The sequence below is a fragment of the Somniosus microcephalus genome, chromosome 8 (genome assembly GCF_052327205.1).
Source record: "Somniosus microcephalus isolate GS21.2 chromosome 8, FLI_Smic_1.0, whole genome shotgun sequence".
In the NCBI taxonomy this organism is placed as follows: domain Eukaryota; kingdom Metazoa; phylum Chordata; class Chondrichthyes; order Squaliformes; family Somniosidae; genus Somniosus; species Somniosus microcephalus.
Genome location: NC_140994.1, coordinates 219,928,220 through 219,945,629, shown reverse-complemented (window position 1 = coordinate 219,945,629; position 17,410 = coordinate 219,928,220). Strand labels below are relative to the sequence as shown.

Here is a 17,410-nt window from a genome sequence, read left to right as displayed (position 1 = left end):
ATGGCACCTCCCGCGCTTTGCCTTCTTCCCCGATTTAACAAAATGGCGCCTCCCGCGCTTTGCCTTCTTCCCCGCTGTTGTTAGCGCTGCTTTCCACGGTTTCTTGCGCATTTAATATTTTTTTTTATTATTTTCCCGTCGTGGAGCGGCACCTCTGGGACACTTCCCTCCCTCTTCTTAGGTCCGAACGCTGCCCGGCTTCGAAGCACCGGCTGCGCCCTGTGTGCTCCACCCTCTCTCTCTCTTTGCTTCCCGACTCGCTGCCCGGCCCTGTTACAGAGCCACCCGATCGAGCTCTAGCCCGCCGCAGCCCAGGAAGGATCAGTGCACTACCTGCCACCAGCCCGATTAGCTGGGAAACCACAGACCGGGGAACCAAGCCTGGCTCTTGACAGTCTCTCCTGCAAGTTTTCAATCCGACGATTTGGAGGGTGGTTGCCCACGGTCGACGCCCATTTCTCGAGTTTCTTTGGATTCTATTTTTTTTTTTCTGGCTTCGACCTTCAAAAACATCGTCTGAGGTGCTGCCGAGTTGCAGGTAAGTTCGTTTCTTACTCGTCGCCAGTATTACGTCCGTGAATAATTGAGACACGGACTGCAGGAGTGGAACAAAATAAGTCTTTACTGGTGGAAGTCAATAGTGAAACTAATAACACAGAGGCTCACTAGCGCCTATTATACAGGGGTGGTCACTGCCGGTACTGCAGTCTGAGACCAGTTATTCTCTTAAAGGTACATACACAACAGGATCAGAAACCACGCATTTGGGAAAATTGCTTGGAGGCGGGATGGAGGCGGGGTCGGGCCCGCCCGCCACTTTTTGCAATTTTAACACCCCACACGCCTCCATTCCCACCTCCTCGGGCCTGGCAAAATCCAGCCCTATGCCCCCGAGTTCTAGATTTCCCCACGAGGGGAAACATCCTCTCTGCATCTACCTTGTCGAGACCTCTCAGTATCTTATATGTTTCAATAAGATCACCTCTCATTCTTCTAAATTCCAATGAGTATAGGCCCAACCTGCTCAACCTTTCTTCATAATTCAACCCCCTCATCTCAGGAATCAACTGTGTGAATCGTCTCTGAACTGCCTCCAATGCAAGTATATCCTTCCTTAAATAAGGAGACCAAAATTGTACACAGTACGCAAGGTGTGGTCTCACCAATACCCTGTACAGTTGTAGCAGGACTTCCCTGCTTTTATATTCCAATACCCTGTACAATTGTAGCAGGACTTCCCTGCTTTTATATTCCCCTTGCAAATTGCAAAAATTTGCAATCTGCAAAAATCTAGATTTGAACCACCTGAAATCAAGGGAACTTTGGATCAGAGCTCATCACTGATTACTGAACTTGAGCTTGCTACTTTCTCCATTACATCACACTGTTGGTCAATAACATTCAACCAGCTACCACTCCGTACAGTGAAATTCCCAATAGAGTGAGTGAACTGACATTGTGGCAGAGTGAACTTCATTACAGAATGTTCCTACTATATCTAATTAGTAACATTTCAAATAACTCAAGTGGATTTTGATCCATGGTCGCGGAATTAAATGATGATTGACTTCATATGTTCACTGTGAATTCTTTCTTCATCCAGAAGAACTATCTCTGGCTGCTGTACCCAAACTCCCAGATGTCAATCAGAGCTTTCAGTCCCAAAATATGCCAGAGGAGACATGTAATCCAAGACAGCGACTGAAAATGGTAACAGAACACCCAATGTAACCTTTTGTATGTTGAATATCTTTAGCAGCTTTTACACTTTGAACCCGTTGCTATTTGTCATAACTGCTGCAAAAGGCATTCTGTGCAAATGATTTATTCTGTGTCGTCTTGATTTTGAAGAATAAAAAAATTGCATAGCTTTCCTCAAATCACAATGTTCCCCGGGATAAATGATAACATATGGAACATGGTGAATTCTTTGTAATTCTCCATCTAAAAGAAACCAATGTTCTGTGAGGTCCTGTGCTACTTAACGTCGCAAGCCTAATATTCTAATGGGTCATCCAATTACAGCAGAAAGAGTGTCGGCAACATTCAATATTTAAAAAAAAGAATCATATGCTATAAGATAAAAGATACTAGATGGATGGCTAATGCTTATAGACAGTGGTCCCGATTTTCTACATCAAAGAGTTTATCCTTTATCTTTGAATTTTATTATTTCAGGGATTGACTGTTAGAGTGAAATATGACTTCCATGGTCAAACGTCAAAGTGAGTTTCAATTAATCTTTTATTAATCAAAGACTAACTTACTATTTCTGTGTAATTAATTAATGAGAGTTGTGGAGAGGGAAACAAACTTCCCTGCCAATCGAGATTCAACAAGATTTTTGTACAAGTATGTGGCATTGTATCATAGAACATTTCAAGCTTTAAATCTTCACTGCCCCTCTGACAGTACGGCGCTCACTCAGTACTGCCCCTCCGACAGTGCAGCACTCCATCAGTACTGCCCCTCCGACAGTGCAGCACTCCATCAGTACTGCCACTCGACAGTGCAGCACTCCCTCAGTACTGTCCCTTGGGCAGTGCAGCATGCCCTCAGTATGCCCCCCTGACAGAGCAGCGCTCTCTCAGTACTGACCCTCCAACAGTGCAGCACTCCATCTGTACTGCCCCTCCGGCAGTGCAGTGCTCCCTCGGTACTGCCTTTCCGACTCTGCGGCACTCCCTTAATACTTCCCCTGTGCACTGTTCGGAGGGGCAGTACTGATGGAGCGACGCACGGTTGGAGGGGCAGCACTGAGTGAGCACTGCACTGTCGGAGAGGCAGTACTGAGGGAGCGATAACTGTCTGAGGGGCAATACTGAGGGAGCACTGCACTGTCGGAGGGGCATAACTGAGGGAGCACTGCAATGCCAGATTGGCAGTACTGAGGGAGTGCTGTACTGTCGGAGGGATGATACTGAGGCAGTGCTGTACTGTCAGAGGGGCAGTACTGAGGGAGAGCTGCACTGTCGGAGGGGCAGTACAAATGGCATTACAGTCTAAAAATAGAAATGTTTTATACCGAATAGTTCTGTTTTTTGTTATTAGTACCCCAACTGCCAACATTCATTACTCCTATTAAAATAAGTCTTAAACTTAACAAAAAATATTTTGCAATTCTAACAAGTAATGGACTCTGAATATAAAGTTATGTATACCTTCTGCTCTATCAGAAAACTTATGCTGCTCTCCTATATTTTTGTAATTTTGTTCTCGATATGGATGACTCTGGCAATTCCCCATTTATTGTCCATCTTCTGAGAAGGTGTCGGTGAGTCTTCAGCTTGAACTGCTGCTGTGCTTGTAGTGATGGTTCCTAGAATGGTGGTCGGTAGAAATCAATAGACTGATGCTGCAATAAGTTTGCTCCTGTTGAAAGCTGAAAAGCCGACAACATCAAAGTAGAACCATTTATAAAAATGAGGCAGACTTCAATCACCATTACTCAGTAGGTTAACCAACTGCCAACACCCAATGTCCAGGCTGATACAATAGCTTGGGAATGATTAACCTTCAGGAGATTAGGATAAGGTAAGAAGAATTTAAAGAGGACCAACAATATGCGAAGTAAAATCAGTTCAGAAATATTATTTAAGGCACAAATTCAGAGTTTTGAATGTTCAAAAGTACTGTTTACCACATCACCAAATCTTTGTAGAAGTTGAAAAAGAATGATTTAAGTTGGAGATAAAGCTGTGCAGATACATCTGTTAGTAACCAATAGCAACACGTGCTACCCTCACATATTGGCAGTCAAAGGATTCACCCGGCAATCCATTAGCAAGTTCAGGGTAGGAGATTACAACCATTTAGGAGAAAACAAAATGGAGTCTCAAGCAAATAGTGCAAGGCATTCTTCAGTTTTTTCTGTGTTTACATGGCTGGAACAAAGCAGTAACTGAGAATAAGGAAGGCAGGAGTGGCGTCAAAGAAGCTATGGCTGCCCCACTTAGAATCCTAGGCTTTGGTCCTTTGAAACAAGTCTTTTCCCTTCCATGTTCCATATCTTGCCTACTTCATCCATGGGGGTGGAACAGAGAAGTGTTGCCATAGTCAGAATATTTTAAAAAATGGTAGTTGACGTTTATCCATCATATATAATTATCATGTATATAAGTACAACATGCAAATATAACATATAAAATACATAGGTCATAAAATATATTGGATCTGCACATCTATAATCCAGCTAATAATTTAATTGATTTGAATAAAGTTAAAATTATATGGAATTCTGTGAGTCTTCACTCTACTAAAAATTAAATGTTTGCTTTGCCACTGATTGGTCCTGATAATGCAGCAGAAACTAGAGAGAAATGAACTGAACACTTCATTAACCAACTATTTTCAACTCCTAAAAAGGACTGGTATTTAGTGCAGAACATTCATCATTTATTAGCTTTTCATTTCCATGACCTCTGTTCAAATCTGCCCCGTACTGATGGCATGAAAATATCTTCTTTCTGGAAGGTGACTGCAAGGGCCCTCCCTGTGTGAAACAGCTTTGGGCAGTTTAGGCTCTGTTATTACTGGGCAGGAGCCCACAACACAAGCTTGCCTCTATTAAATGGGGTTCTGGCCTTCCACTTTATGCATCCACACATGTTCATCTGAAATATGGGCATTTAAATTATTTTTTATTTGGATGCATTCCTTAATAACATTCCAAAATAGCACACCAGCTTTTCACATCGGGACAGATGCATTAAAACAGTTTGAGCCTGTAATTGCTGGCGAACACATCTGAGAGTCCATCTACAAGTAATGGCTTCTTTTGATGTGGTAACATGATAATGTTCAAAGTTCAGTTGCATGACCACATAAAACTCAATAATGTTTCTGCAGAGAATTGCCTGTCAGAAAGGGAGACATCATCTCCATCCACAGACAGAGGGATCACAACTGGTATGAAGGCGAATGCAATGGAAACCGTGGCTTACTCCCAATTTGCTACGTAGAGGTTGGAGAAAATTGAATCCATTCATTTCATTTTTAAAATCAAGTTCAAGTATGCGCCTTAATCTGTATCAAAATCTTTCTAATTGCAACTTTTTTTGTCAGCCTGTTTCTGAGCTGCAGAGATACAAACAAGAAGTGCTTGAAGATGTAGCAATTGCTAAATTCCGATTTGCTGCCTTGACTAATATAGAACTACCACTGGAAAAGGTAAACTACCCATGTTGATCTAGTCTTAACCAAGAGGTCTTGATGATTTTATAAAGTTTTAAGGATCAAAACCTGGTATGTGTATGCGTGTGTGTGTATATAATATATATATAAAACAATATTATAAAACTTGGAAGGGAAAATCAAAGAAAACCAGCTGCAGTTGCTCTCCTGTACCTACTTGTGGTCAATCGAAGAGAAATATAGGCAAAGACTTGAAAGCAAGTTACCTGCCCGGTGCACGGTGACATAGTGGTTAGCACTGTTGCCTCACAGCGCCAGGGACCCGGGTTCAAATCTGGCCTCGGGTGACTGTCTGTGTGGAGTTTGCACATTCTCCCCGTGTTTGCGTGGGTTTCCTCCAGGTGCTCCAGTTTCCTCCCACAGTCCAAAGATGTGCGGGTTAGGTTGATTGGCCATGATAAAAAAATTGACCCTTAGTGTTAAGGGGGATTAAATACGTGGGGATAGGGCTTGGGTGGGATGGCTGTCGGTGTAGGGACCGGGTGCTAGGGTTTGGATGATCAGCCATGATCTCGTTGAATGGCGGAGCAGGCTCGAAGGGCCGAATGGCCTACTCCTGCTCCTATCTTCTATGTTTTCACAAAATAAAAGCAGATTAGCGAGGCCATTCAGAAAATCTTAGCTCATCCACCCACAAAAAACTTTGCAGTCCTCCCATCATCTTAAAGTATCTAAAGTGCAGTGGTGCAGTGGTTATGTTACTAGACTAAAGCACACCATGACAGTTTGAGAACTTGAATTCACTTTTAAAAATCTGGAATCAGTAAGAAGTGACCATGAAGCTATCGGATTGCCGTAAAAACCCAACTGGTTCACTACTGTCCTTTAGGGAAGGAAACCTGCCATTCTTATCCGGCCTGGCATAGATGTGCCCTTTTCCCATTTAATTAACATTTGTTTCCCGTGTAATATTCCACATTTCAGAACTGTGTCATAATGTTACCAGATGTCAATTTATACCTTTTTTTTTAACAGCTACGTTTTGTGGTATTCTAGCCACGTAACCATACTCAGCTCGAAGTGCCGCTCCCTAGACAATTGGGCACTGGTTTTGGTTATTTAGGTACTTTTGTGAGTGTATAAAAGAAAGTGGAGAAGTTTTCAGATTTAATCAAAAGAATGTTCAAAGGCTGGAGCTTCAACACTCTCACACCTTTCGGCATTAGCATTCCAATTACTTCTTTAGCTATATGTTTTCTGGCAGGTATAATTTAGCATTATCCATTCAAGGATTTTCATTTAGAATATTAGCTTTTATATTTTTTCAACTGATCCTACCTGCTTTAAACTCAGCTGCAGAGATTACCAGTGAACCTTCCAGCATTTGCCGGTGTCTACACACTGCCAGGGGAATGGCTTCAAGCTGCATCTGTGCTGATAGGACACTGGACAAGTTCCTCGAGAATTATTTATTTATTTTTAAATGAAATATTGATGACAGGATTGCTATATTAATGATTCTACCACCAACAATACCAAATGGAAACATTGGGGGAGTGGGGGGAAGGTGGGAGTGATTTTCTAGTAGCGCCGAAAACAGACGCAAAGTCAGGGGAGCTGCCACTCAGCTCACCCATTCATGCTGATGTGAAGCCCGAGTTATTTTGAGGCCTAGGCCATATTAGCGGGCCACCGGTGAGCTGCAGGCGCCAAACCAGCAACCAGCTCCAGATCCAGGAGTCGGCCAGCAGGTCTAGCTTGGGTGGGGGGGAGGGGGGGCGGAGAATGTGATCCCTGAGAGGCCTAGAAGGGCCAGCAGCAGATCAGAGTTTTTTGCGAGGCCGTCTCCTGCTCCTCCTGCGTGCACTAAAAAAAAAGTTTCCTGGGGCATTTTTGGAGTGGTCTCCAACGGTCTCTTTAAGGACCACTAGTTACTCAGTGCTTGGCACAACTGGGTGGAGTGTACATGACATACACTGTGCCCTGTTGTACCTGAAAATTAAAATAGGGGTCCTACTACCAGCATGGGATACCAATTTTCATATTTAAGTAGCTTTCCAGCTGTTTCAGGTGGGCGAAAATTGCACCAGGCGGGCCTTTGGCATCAATGGGGTAGGGGAGCAAGATGCCCCCACCCACCCCAATTTCAGCTGCTGGCTGCCCATTTTTCAGGCGGCCAGCAGTTGAAAATTGTCCCCACGGAACGCATGGCAGCAGCATTCTGCTTAAGCATGTGTTAAACAGAAAGATTGTGGCTAGTCCAACTGGTTCTTCTAGCCTGTCCTTCATTCCTAGCCACAGCGTGCATTCAGGTACATTACTGTTCAATCACAACTACAAATCAGTGAAGAAAATTTGTTGTTTGAAGAAATTGGATTTTTTTAATGTTTGAAACACAGTCAAACTGTACAAGGCACAACAGCAGCTCATCTCACAATCGGGTCCAGGTATCCTTGGTCAAATGTGAAAGCATGATGGGATTATGCGTCCATGTGATCAAATTGAAGTTAGATTTATGTTAAACCGTAACTGTAAAAGTTTGCATTGTTTCAGTTGTAAAGCTAATAGTGGGCACGTGTGGGGATTCAGTGGAAGGGTTTCGACCTGAAACGTTGACTCTGTTTCTCTCTCCACGGATGTTGCCTAGCCTGCTGAGTTTTTCCAGCGTTTTCTGTTGTTATTGTGGGGATTCATGCTTTGAGGAAAGTGCCCTGGTTATAATAGCAGCTCTTGAATTACCGTGTTGCAGCCAACACCATTGCAGCTTAGTGGTGTTGCCTGTTGGAACACCAGTGCACTTTGCCACAACACAGCAGGTCACCTGTGTACAACTGCGATTGTCTATGTGATGAATTTGAGGTCATCACCAGAGAGATGCTGAATTGCCCGTGTGTACTTCCAAGCAGCCGGAAGGGGAAGGGCAGAGAAAACTACATTGGCTGCAACTGCCATGAATCAAGCTATTTAACTCTGTTATATAGGTCCATGTATTGTACTGTAGCTTTAAATAATGATGACTTATTTCAGAATCAGACAGTAGTTCTGCTCCGGAGAATAGATGAGAACTGGTATGAAGGAAAGTACCCCGGGACAAATCGGAAAGGGATATTTCCTGTCACATATGTTGAAGTCATTGGAAAACCACCAGATAAGCCTGTCTGCCACCAAGATCTGCCAACATCTGGGAGTGATTTGAAAATAAAAATGGCTTCCCAGAGGCCTTTTCAGCAGGTAAGATGCCACAAGGGATAATTTTACTTTATATCAGTGATAATAATTAAAATAAAAGATAAAGTGAAAGCTATAGTAATTCTGAAAAGAGGCACTTTATTACCATCCAGTGCTGCTGTACATATAATGTGCACTACACAGGAAGGAAGATTAAGAGTTCAGAAAAGGGTGAGGCAGCATGAGTAGCACTGAGTATTGGATCACTGACACACAGCATTATGGAGGGTGGGGGGGGTGGAAGGGGGAGAAGAAGGTTCAATTCCCTCCCCCACCCCCACCCGCACCAATTAGCTTATGATCTGAGTCGCATCAGGCAGAGACTTTCAAATGAAGAACGTGGTGTTTCCTTGTGGGGTGGGGAAACATTTTAGACAAGAGCATCATTCCTAAATTACTATTGTATGCTACCTGACTGCCAGCTGCCCAAAAGTACTATTGACAAAAATCTGGAAGAAAGCAATCCCGGCCATCCAGTCTCTCAATGGAAGAGGCAGGTGAGATATCGGAACTTCAAGGAAAATAAATGCAGTGTTCATCCTTCAGCAGAGAGTAGAAACCCTTTGCTCCAAACAAAAATTAAGGGAGAGACAAAAATGTAAATAATAAACATTAAGGGGGAGCAATTCGGTATAGCCCTGTTTGGGGCGTCATTAGTGGCCGGGCGCAAAGTTTAGCACCTGGCGCTAATTATCACCTCCAACGGCAAACTTGGCTTTTATCGCCCCTGGAGGTGATTGGAGCGCTAAATCAGGCGCTACACACCTCTCTTAAGGCGCTAAGGCCGAGGAGTGAGGCACTACCTCAGAGGGCGGGCGCAGCGCAGGTGCTGTCAGTTAGCGATTGAACACAGACACACTGGTGCCGGTCAGTTCTTAAAGGGGAGGGGCGATCTTGCTCTGCAGCCGCACCCTGCTCATTGGAGCCTTGAATCTTGGCCTGGGCAGACCTGTGGCTAAATCTTGCAGCCAAAGACTATAGAGAGGGCCAGGGAGTGAGCACAGCGCTTCTGCGAGCAGGCCTTGGAGGCTCTGGTTGGCACGGTGGAGCGCAGAAGATCTATTCTGTACCCAGAGAGTGGCAGGAGGCCTTTGCCATGCGAGTACAGAAGAGTGTGGAGGGAGGTGGCTCAGAGAGTCTCCTCAAGCAGCATGGTGCCTAGGACCCATCTCCAATGTAGGAAAATGTTCAACGACCTCACTCGGGTCATCAGGGTGAGTGCCTTTTTTTCAAAACCTCTCCATCCCTCCATCTCAACCTCACTTTATGGCCAGAGGGTCTTAAAAGCCACAATGCCCACCACTCATCCAAAACCTATGGCCCTTTCATCAAACACACACGCACATTCCACACTTTGCATACAGTAAGGGCTATTCAACTATGGGAGGCATTTCAGGCAAGACCATGGCTGCATAAAGTAAGGGCTATTCAACAATGGGAGGCATTTCAGGCAAGGCCACGGCTGCATACAGTAAGGGCTATACAACTATGGGAGGCATTTCAGGCAAGACCATGGCTGCATACAGTAAGGGCTATTCAACTATGGGAGGCATTTCGGGCAAGACCATGGATGCATACAGTAAGGGCTATTCAACTATGGGAGGCATTTCAGGCAAGACCATGGCTGCATACAGTAAGGGCTATTCAACTATGGGAGGCATTTCAGGCAAGACCATGGCTGCATACAGTAAGGGCTATTCAACTATGGGAGGCATTTCAGGCAAGACCATGGCTGCATATAGTAAGGGCTATTCAACTATGGGAGGCATTTTGGGCAAGACCATGGCTGCATACAGTAAGGGCTATTGAACTATGGGAGGCATTTCAAGCAAGACCATGGCTGCATACAGTAAGGGCTATTCAACTATGGGAGGCATTTCAGCCAAGACCATGGCTGTATATTTACTCAGACTCCATCCTATATTTTGCAGGCCAAGATATCTCATAATAGGAGACAGCAGCAACGGACCGGTGGAGGGCAGCCTCAGCTGCAACCCCTCAGTGATCTTGAGGTGCGCATCCAGAGGATTGTGGCAAGCCGGGTGATTGGTCCCATCGCCACTGGAGATGCCGACCCCGTTCTGGACAGCAATGGTAAGGTCATCACCTTTTTGTCTTCTCTCCTTCCACTTGTTCCTCACAACACCAGCCTTTGACACTTTCAATCCAAATTACTAAATCGCTGCACTCATGCCTCCCTTGCTGCCACCCTGTCCTCACGCTAAAGCCACTCTTGTACCTCCCTGCTTTCAGATGGTGATTCACCAGGTGAGGAGACGGGCCCTCAAGCTGCCAGTGGGAATGAAGCTGCAGGCGAGGAGGAAGAGGAAGCCGGAGCATCAGCACCACCCTCTCCCAAGGAAGCCCATGCCCACACTGGCAACACGCCTTCCCTGGAGGGGAGCAGGGGGGAAATGTCTGATGAGGGTGAAGCTCCAGGACCCAGCGGGCTGCAGCAACGCGATGGGGGTAGGGAAGCTCGGGGGGCTTCTCCACAGAGGGCGAGTATGCCATCGAGTCCTGCTGCACTGGACGCAGAGGAGGAGCAGGTCCTCGCTGAAATGAGCGCCCAGGCAGAGCACAGACACACTGAGCTCATGGCTGCAGTGGCAAGGGTGCCCGAATCCATTGAATCACTGGCAAGGAGTGTGGAGCACTTGGCTGTAGCACAGGCGGATGCCAAGCAAATGTTTAGTGCTGCAATTCAGTCACTGGCTGCCATGACCCCATCTCTGACTGCTCTCATGCAGACTCAGATTGAGGCCACGCGAGCACTGACTGCTGCCATTCTCGCTGGTTCGGACACATTTCCCCGGGGCCCTCACCGCGCCGCAGTAGGCCAGCAATCTGTGCTCCAGCAGATTGCTCCGGATGCTGAAGTGCTGCCCCGTGGGAGTGCCAGTGTGTCAAGATGACAGCATTCCTGCTGCCACCACTGTCACTTCTCCACTGCACTTGCCACTGCCTGTAGGACAGACTGCTGCCGCCCATGCAGAGTTGGTGCAGTCTGCAGCCGGGCCCTCCAGGCCCAGAGCTGGTCGAGGCCGTCATCAAGGGTGTGATGAAATATGCCATTCATCAGGCACTGTATTCCCTGTGTTTAGTTTAGTTTCAGTTTCATTTCCTTACCTGTATTGTATTGTGTGTAGGGCTCTGCCCATACCTGGCCCCTACTTAAGCAAGCCCCAGCGTGTCTCACAGCAGTACAGCAGATCTCTGGATGAGAGACACTTCTCCAATGTGTATTACTTTCTGAGTTAATAAAAGCCTTGCTTTGCTCCGTTAACGTCGAGTCTCGGATTCATTGAGGCACATCAAAGGGCATCTGCAGTCTCAGGTTGTGACAATCAGCAGCCTTGCTCCAGCCACTGGGGTCCCATTACGGAGGAGCTGCAGGGTGGGAAGGGGGGAATTTCGCAAGGGAAGGAGATCACCCTCGAAGTGCAAGAAGTAGGAGGTGTGACAAAATGCTGTTCATTGTTTTATTAAAGGCCGAGGTTCGTGGTCAAATTTTTTTTAACCGTTTTGGACATTGTCTGCAGGTTGTGAGAGCCAGTTATGTTAATGACTGTTTTTTTTTTGTGTTTCTTTCTATTAGTTTGTCATGCGGAAATGAGACACACAGGGGGTGAAATTCAGTTGTTTGCGCCACCCGTTAGCACCTTAAGAGGGCGATAAGTGGGGCGCAAGGCAGCTCACACCCAGGCGCGGCGAGACCTGCGCCTCTCGCGAAATTGAGCAGACATTTAGCGGCAGCGCAAAACCGCAACACTCGCTCAGCTCCGCGCGCAGCTCCTGGCGTCATTTCATGGTGCAACGCCCTTGGGGCGCCCCGAACCGGAAATTCGGTGGCGCCCCCCTCCTTTCCGCCTGGCGCTCCCAGCGACTGGTTGACTGGAATGGTTCCCAGTCACTGTGGGGCTGGGGGGGCACTATTTAAAGGGGGCTCTTCCTGGCTTCTTTGTGGTAGCCATTTTTGGACCACTCCTTCTGTGAGAGAGAGAGAGATTTGCAGAGAGACAAAGGGAGAGAGCTTTCTGCATTGAGTCAGCGCTCGCAGAGGTACTTTTGGCTTGGGCCCAGAACTTTGTAGTTGGTTTGCTTTTTCACTGGCATAACCTTGAGTGGCCACATACTATGGGGGCTGCAATGGGTGGAAACGTTGGGCTTCTCCATTATATTGAGAGGGCTCAGAGATGCCGAGAGAGAGTGCCAATCATGGCCAGACAGAGGAGGGCCAACAGGCGTCGGCACACGAGACCTTACCATCCCAGGGTTTTCCGCCAACAGTTCTCATACCTCAACATGTCTGAGGAGCAGTGTTTTCAGAGGCTGCGATTCAGCAAGGAGGTGGTCACTGAGCTCTGCCACCTGCTTCAGCCAGGTCTGCAGCCTCAACTGAGGAGCAGGATGTCTCTGTCGGTGGCAGTGAAGGTGACAGTGGCTCTCAACTTCTATGCCACCGGCTCCTTCCAATCCGCTACTGGGGACATTGCCAATATCTCACAGTTCGCGGTGCATTGCTGCATCCGTCAAGTCATGAATGCCCTCTTTAAAAGGAGACGTCAGTACATTTCCTTCCCCATGACCCTGGACAAGCAGCAAGAGCGCGCAATGGGATTTGCAAGAATAGCAGGCTTCCCCATGGTCCAGGGCGCCATTGATTGCACGCATGTGGCTTTGCGGGCACCGCAAGAGAATGCCGAGGATTACCACAACCGGAAGGGGTTCCATTCGTTGAACGTCCAGTTGGTGTGTGACCACAGACAGCTGATACTCGCTGTCAATGCCCGCTTTCCAGGCAGCAGCCATGACGCCTTCATCCTGCGCCAGACTTCTGTGGCAGACCTTTTCGAAGCCCCGGCTCACCCAGGATGCTGGCTTCTTGGGGACAAGGGCTATCCTCTGTGTACCTGGCTGATGACCCCGCTCCGTGCGCCCAGCACCCCTGCTGAAGAACGATACAATGAGAGCCATCAAGCGACCAGGAACAACATTGAGCACACAATCGGCGTGCTCAAGCAACAGTTCCGCTGTCTGGACCATTCCGGGGGAGCCCTTCAGTACTCACCTGAGCGAGTCTCCCATTTCATTGTAGTGTGCTGCATGCTGCATAACCTGGCAATCCTCAGGATTCAGCCACTGCCACCAGACATTGGAGCACCAGCAGAGGAGGAGGAGGAGGAGGAGGAGGAGCACCAAGATGGGAGGGAGGCACAAAGTGCAAGGGCCGTCCGTCAGCAGCTTATTGCAAGTCGGTTCTAGGCCCCCTCTGAGGGAATGGCTTCTGCCATTGAAAGAACATAAATGGAACCATTCCACAACCCCTAAGCCGGTCAAGGCAACAAATAGTTCAAAGAGCAAACATGCACATTCTGAATAAAGACACTTATTTATTTAACAAACTGTGTGCCCTTCCCGCATGACAAAGTAACAGAGAGAAACCCCAAAAAATGCAGTCAGACACATAACTGGCTCTCACAACCTGGAGACAATGAACAAAACAGTAACCAAAAAATGACCACGATCCTCGGCCTTCAATAAAACATTTAACAGCATTTTGCCACATCTCCTACTTTTTGCCCTTCGAGGGTGATCTGCTTCGCTTGCGAGATTCGCCCCTTCCCACCCTGCAGCTCCTCCGCAATGGGACCCCAGTGGCTGCAGCAAGGCTGGGGGAAGGCTGCTGAGTGTCAGAAACTGAGTTGGCAGATGCCCTTGAGGGACGGCCTGGACAAGCTCTGGGCCTGGAGGGCCCGGCTGCTGACTGCTCCAACTCTGCATGGGCGGCAGCAGTCTGTCCTACAGGTGGTGGCAGCTGCAGTGCAGAAGTGACAGTGTTGGCAGCAGGAATGCTGCCATCCTGACAGAGGACAGCAACTCCCTGGTCAGACGACACACTGGCACTCCCACGGGGAAGCACTGCAGCATGCGGAGCAATCTGCTGAAGCACAGACTGCTGGCCTGCTGCGGCACGGCGAGGGCCCCGGCGATTCGTGCCCGATCCAGCGAGGGTGGCAGCAGTCAGTGCTCGTGTGGCCTCAATCTGCGTCTGCATCAGACCAGCCACTGACTGCATTACACCACTAAGCACTTGCGTGGAAGCTGCCTGTGCTGCGCCGAAGTCCTGGAGACTCCTTGCCTGTGCTGCGCTGAAGTCCTGCAGACTCCTTGTCAGTGCTGTGCCGAAGTCCTGGACACTCCTTGCCAGTGACTCAATGGATACGGGCATCCTTGCCACTGCAGCCATGAGCTCAGTGTGCCTGTGCTCCGCCTGGGTGCTCACTTCAGGGAGGAGCCACACCTCTTCTGCGCTCACTGTAGCAGGACTCGAGGCCAGACTCTCCCTCTGGGGAGAAGGCCGCCGAGCTTCCTTACCCCCCCCCCACGTTGCTGCAGCCCGCTGGGCCCCGGAGCTTCACCCTCCTCAGACCATTCCCCCCTGCTCCCCTCCAGGGAAGACGTGTCCCCATTATGGCCATGGGCTGCCTAGGCTGAGGTTTGCACTGATGGTCCGGCTTCCTCCTCGTCGTCGCCTTCAGAGTCACTCACAGTGGCAGCTTGAGGGCCCGCCTCCTCACCTGGCGAATCAGCATCTGAAAGCAGGGAGGTACAAGAGTGGCTTTAGCGTGAGGGCAGGGCGGCAGCGAGGGAGGCATGAGTGCTGCAATGCACTGTATTGGTTCGGTAGTGGCAAAGGATGCTGGTGTGAGGCACAAGTGGAAGGAGAGAGGTCAAAAAGGTGATCACCTTACCATTGCTGTCCAGAACGGGGTCGGCATCTCCAGTGGCGACGGGGCCAATCATCCGGCCTGCCATAATCCACTGGACTCGCTGCTCCAGACCTGTGAGGGCTTGAAGGTGAGGCCGGCCTCCCCCGGTCCGTTGCTGCTGCCTCCTGTTATGGGCCAGCTTGCCCTGCAAGAGAAAGGTTGGGCTCTGAGTACAGTGTGAAGCCCTGATCTTGGCTGCACTGCCTCCCATGGTTGAATAGCCCTTACAGTGTGAAGCCCTGATCTTGGCTGCACTGCCTCCCATGGTGGAATAGCCCTTACAGTGTTTAACATGCTGAATGTGCATGTGAGTTTCATGAAAGGCCCATAGGTGTTGGATGAGGGCTGGGCATTGGGGCTTTCAGGACCCTTTGGCCATAAAGTGAGGTGGACATGCAGGGATGAAGAGGATACTGAAAAGGGTACTCACCCTGATGACCCGAGTGAGGTCGTTGAACTTCTTCCTGCATTGCACAGGGGTCCTAGGCACCATGCTGCTGGAGGTCACTCTGTGAGCCACCTCCCTCCAAGCTTTGCGATAGTCGTTGGGCAGCAGCCTCCTGCCACTGTCCGGGAACAGGATAGATCGCCTGCGCTCCACCGCGCCAACCAGAACCAGCAAGGCCCCCTCACTGAACCGCTGCGCTCGCTCCCTGGCCCTCTCCATGGTCCTAGGCATTAGAATGTGGCAGCAGGTCTGTCCAGGTCGAGAATCAGGGCTCCGATGCGCAGGGTGTGGCTGCAATCCAAGATCGAACCTCCCCTTTAAGAGCTGACCGGCGCCAGCGTGTTTGCGTGCAATCACTAACTGGCCGCACCTGCGCTGCGCCCGCCCTCAGTAGTAGCGCCTCGCTTCTCCGGCTTAGCGCCTGTTTTAGCGCTCCAAGCACCTCCTGGGGCGAAGCAGGTCAATTTAGCAGTAGGTGGCGATAATTTGCGCCGGGCGCTAAATTTCGCGCCTGCTCGAGTATTACGCCCCAAACGTGGCGATACTGAATTTCTCCCCCACAGAGTTTGTAAAATAAATAAGTTTCTGTATTCAAAATGTACATGTTTGGTCTTTGCAATCATTGTTGCCTTGACCGGCTTAGGGGTTGCGGGATGGTTTCATTCAGGTTGTTTGAATGGCAGAAGCCATTTCCTCAGAAGGGGCCTAGAAGCGACTTGCTATGAGCCTTTGACGGACGGCCCTTCCACTTTGTACATTGTGTGCCTCCCTCCCGCCTTGGTGCTGCTGATGACCATCCTCCTCATCTTCCTCCTCCTCTTCCTCCTCCTCCTCTGCTGGTGCTCCAATGCCTGGTGGCATTGGCTGGGTCCTGAGGATTGCAAGGTTATGCAGCATGCAGCACACAACAACGAAGTGGGAGGCGAGTACTGAAGGGCTCCTCCAGAATAGTCCAGACAGTGGAACCGTTGCTTGAGCACGCCGATTGTGTGCTCAACGATGTTCCTGGTAGCTTGATGGCTCTCGTTGTATCGCAGCTCAGCAGGGGTGTTGGGCATACGGAGCGGTGTCATCAGTCAGGTGCACAGAGGATATCCCTTGTCTCCGAGAAGCCAACCACCTGGGTAATGCGGTGCCTGGAAAAGGTCTGCCACAGATGTCTGGCGCAGGATGAAGGCATCGTGGCTGCTGCCAGGAAAGCGGGCATTGACAGCGAGTATCAGCTGTCTGTGGTCACAGACCAACTGAACATTTGAGGAATGGAAGCCCTTTCAGTTGCGGAAATCCTCTGCATTCTCTTGCGGCGCACGCAAAGCCACATGCGTGCAGTCAATGGTGCCCTGCACCATGGGGAAGCCCGCTATCATCGCAAAGCCCATTGCGCGTTCTTGCTGCTTGTCCGGGGTCATGGGGAAAGAGATGTACTCTCGTCTCCTTTCAAAGAGGGCATTTGTGACCTGACGGATGCAGCAATGCACCGCGAACTGGGAGATATTGGCGATGTCCCCAGTAGCTGATTGAAATATGCTGGTGGCATAAAAGTTGAGAGCCACTGTTATCTTCACTGCCACCGACAGAGACATCCTGCTGCTCAGTTGAGGCTGCAGATCTGGCTGAAGCAGGTGGCAGAGCTCAGTGACCACCTCCTTGCTGAAACGCAGCCTTCGCAAACACTGCTCCTCAGACATATTAATATAGGAGAACTGTTGGCGAAAAACCCTGGGAGGGTAAGGTCTCCTGTACAGAGGCCTGTTGGCCCTCCTCCATCTGGCCATGATTGCCACTCTCTCTCTGCATCTCTGTGCCCTCTGAATGTGATGGAGAAGGA

General features: G+C 49.0%; 1 protein-coding gene across 1 annotated transcript in view; it reads left to right on the top strand.

Annotated features, from left to right (window-relative positions):
- LOC147114112 (uncharacterized) overlaps nucleotides 1–17,410 on the top strand; it is a 115,533-nt gene that overhangs the window by 79,196 nt on the left and 18,927 nt on the right. Inside the window, exons 10-14 of the mRNA XM_085996188.1 lie at nucleotides 1,604–1,710; nucleotides 2,179–2,225; nucleotides 4,849–4,963; nucleotides 5,065–5,169; nucleotides 8,161–8,364. Of these exons, the coding sequence (XP_085852314.1) occupies nucleotides 1,604–1,710; nucleotides 2,179–2,225; nucleotides 4,849–4,963; nucleotides 5,065–5,169; nucleotides 8,161–8,364 (578 nt within the window). The remainder of the gene's footprint in view (nucleotides 1–1,603; nucleotides 1,711–2,178; nucleotides 2,226–4,848; nucleotides 4,964–5,064; nucleotides 5,170–8,160; nucleotides 8,365–17,410) is intronic.